The following is a 1,855-nucleotide window of genomic DNA, read 5'->3' as shown; positions in this document are numbered from 1 at the left end:
ATCGGTATGCTTCGTTTCAGTTACGTATTGCTAAGTACAATTTAACCCTTTGAGGACGATGATTTAACCTTTCTGTTCTCCAAGATTCTTAACACCCACCTGAGCCAGTAGATCCAAGTCTATGGGCGGCGGAGACTGAGTAGTGGTGGTCAATGGTTCCTCTGGGGGTGACGAGTTAATGAAATCCACGATAAACTGATCTATGGGCGATATGGGTTCCTCAGTCGTGGGTTTGGGCGTGGTAGTCGTCAGCGTTGGGGTGGTGCTGGTCGTGGTGCGTCTGTTGATGGTCGTGGGTTTTGTGGTCGTGGTGCGTCTGGTTATGGTCGTGGGTTTTGTGGTCGTGGTGCGTCTGGTTATGGTCGTGGGTTTTGTGGTCGTGGTGCGTCTGGTTATGGTCGTGGGTTTTGTGGTCGTGGTGCGTCTGGTTATGGTCGGGTTTTGTGGTCGTGGTGCGTCTGGTCCGTGGTGCGTCTGGTTATGGTCGTGGGTTTTGTGGTCGTGGTGCGTCTGGTTATGGTCGTGGGTTTTGTGGTCGTGGTGCGTCTGGTTATGGTCGTGGGTCGTTTGGTCGTGGGTCGGCTGGTCGTCTTGGTAGTCATGGAGATGTTGTTGTCAGCTGGTTCGTCGTAAACAAAGGCTTCAATGGCATATGTGGATGACGGCCAAGGCTTCACCGTGTTGCTGGGACTACTGAAGGGAGAGGTGGTGGTGGTGGGTTGTCGATGAAGCAAGTCTCCAGTAATGTGTTGCAGGACGTCTCCAGGTATAATAGCTGGCTCCATATCTATGTCTTCCTCCTGCATCTCCTCTTCCTCCGTCGTTGAGGTCATGAACGACTCTGGCTGGGGTCGTCTAGTCGTCGTCCAGATTAACAGAGGTATATCCATCTTGGTGGTGGTCGTTGGTCTCGGGAGTCGTTTCTCAGGGGGTGTTGTCGTCCAGAAGGCGAGTGGGTCAGCGAGATTAGGTGAGGTCGTAGCCAATGAGGTCGTCTGGGTCGTTTGAGGGACAAGCCAGTTGATGATTTCTGTCTGAGGTCGAATCTCCATGATGGGAGGTTGAGGGGAGATGGTCCAGTAGTGTAATGGATCCTGTGAGTCGTACTGTGGGGTCGTCGTGGTGGTCGTGGTGGTCGTAGTGGGCTCTGTCGTGGGTCGTGGCTTCTTGGAGGTCGAGATTACTTGAGATATCACAGACATTGGAGGCATAGCGTCTAGTATAGATGGTTGGGGCGATAGTGTCCAGATCAACAGTGGCAAGCTAGTGGTCGTCTTTTGGGTCGTCGCCATGCTAGTGGTCGTCTTTTGGGTCGTCGCCAAGCTAGTGGTCGTCTTGTGGGTCGTCGCCATAGGTTCGGTGGTAACTTGAGTAGTACTTATCTTCTTTGTGGTCGCTTTTGAAGTTTCTGTCATGGTGACGATGTCGTGTGGGGTGATGGTCGTGGCTGTGGTGGTCGTCTCTTCCTTTGCTTGTGGTCGTGGACGAAACATTTCAGGTCTGGGAGCAAAGGTGGACCTTGGGGGAGTATCGGTGATGACCTCGATCTCGGAGGTGATGAGCGATAGGTTGAAGTTGGTGATGTCTATAGGAGAGGGCGTCGGTCTGTGCTGAGGGGAGTTTGGTCGACCGAATACTGAAGGGGTCGGCTTGATGCTCCAGTACAGCAGTGACTCAGTAGTAGCGGAGGGGTCGAGGGGGGTAGTGGTGCTCCTCTTGTCACCAGCTATTGGGCGGACGTAGGGTCTATGTGACGTGGGTTTAGGCTCGAAGAACATCACATCCTTCGTGGGGAGTTTCTCTGGCTGGTGGGTGACGGAGGGTGTCTCAGTGCCGGCGTCCAAGGCAGGATCAG

General features: G+C 53.7%; 1 protein-coding gene across 1 annotated transcript in view; it reads right to left on the bottom strand.

Annotated features, from left to right (window-relative positions):
• Positions 1–428: 428 nt before the first annotated feature.
• The window catches only part of LOC121867662 (mucin-2-like), a 3,967-nt gene continuing 2,540 nt past the window's right edge, over positions 429–1,855 (bottom strand). Inside the window, exon 3 of the mRNA XM_042367679.1 lies at positions 429–1,855. This exon is cut by the window's right edge and continues 973 nt beyond it. Within this exon, the coding sequence (XP_042223613.1) occupies positions 429–1,855 (1,427 nt within the window).

This window comes from Homarus americanus, unplaced genomic scaffold (assembly GCF_018991925.1).
Source record: "Homarus americanus isolate GMGI-L3 unplaced genomic scaffold, GMGI_Hamer_2.0 scaffold46583, whole genome shotgun sequence".
In the NCBI taxonomy this organism is placed as follows: domain Eukaryota; kingdom Metazoa; phylum Arthropoda; class Malacostraca; order Decapoda; family Nephropidae; genus Homarus; species Homarus americanus.
This window is presented reverse-complemented; position numbering and strand designations above follow the sequence as displayed.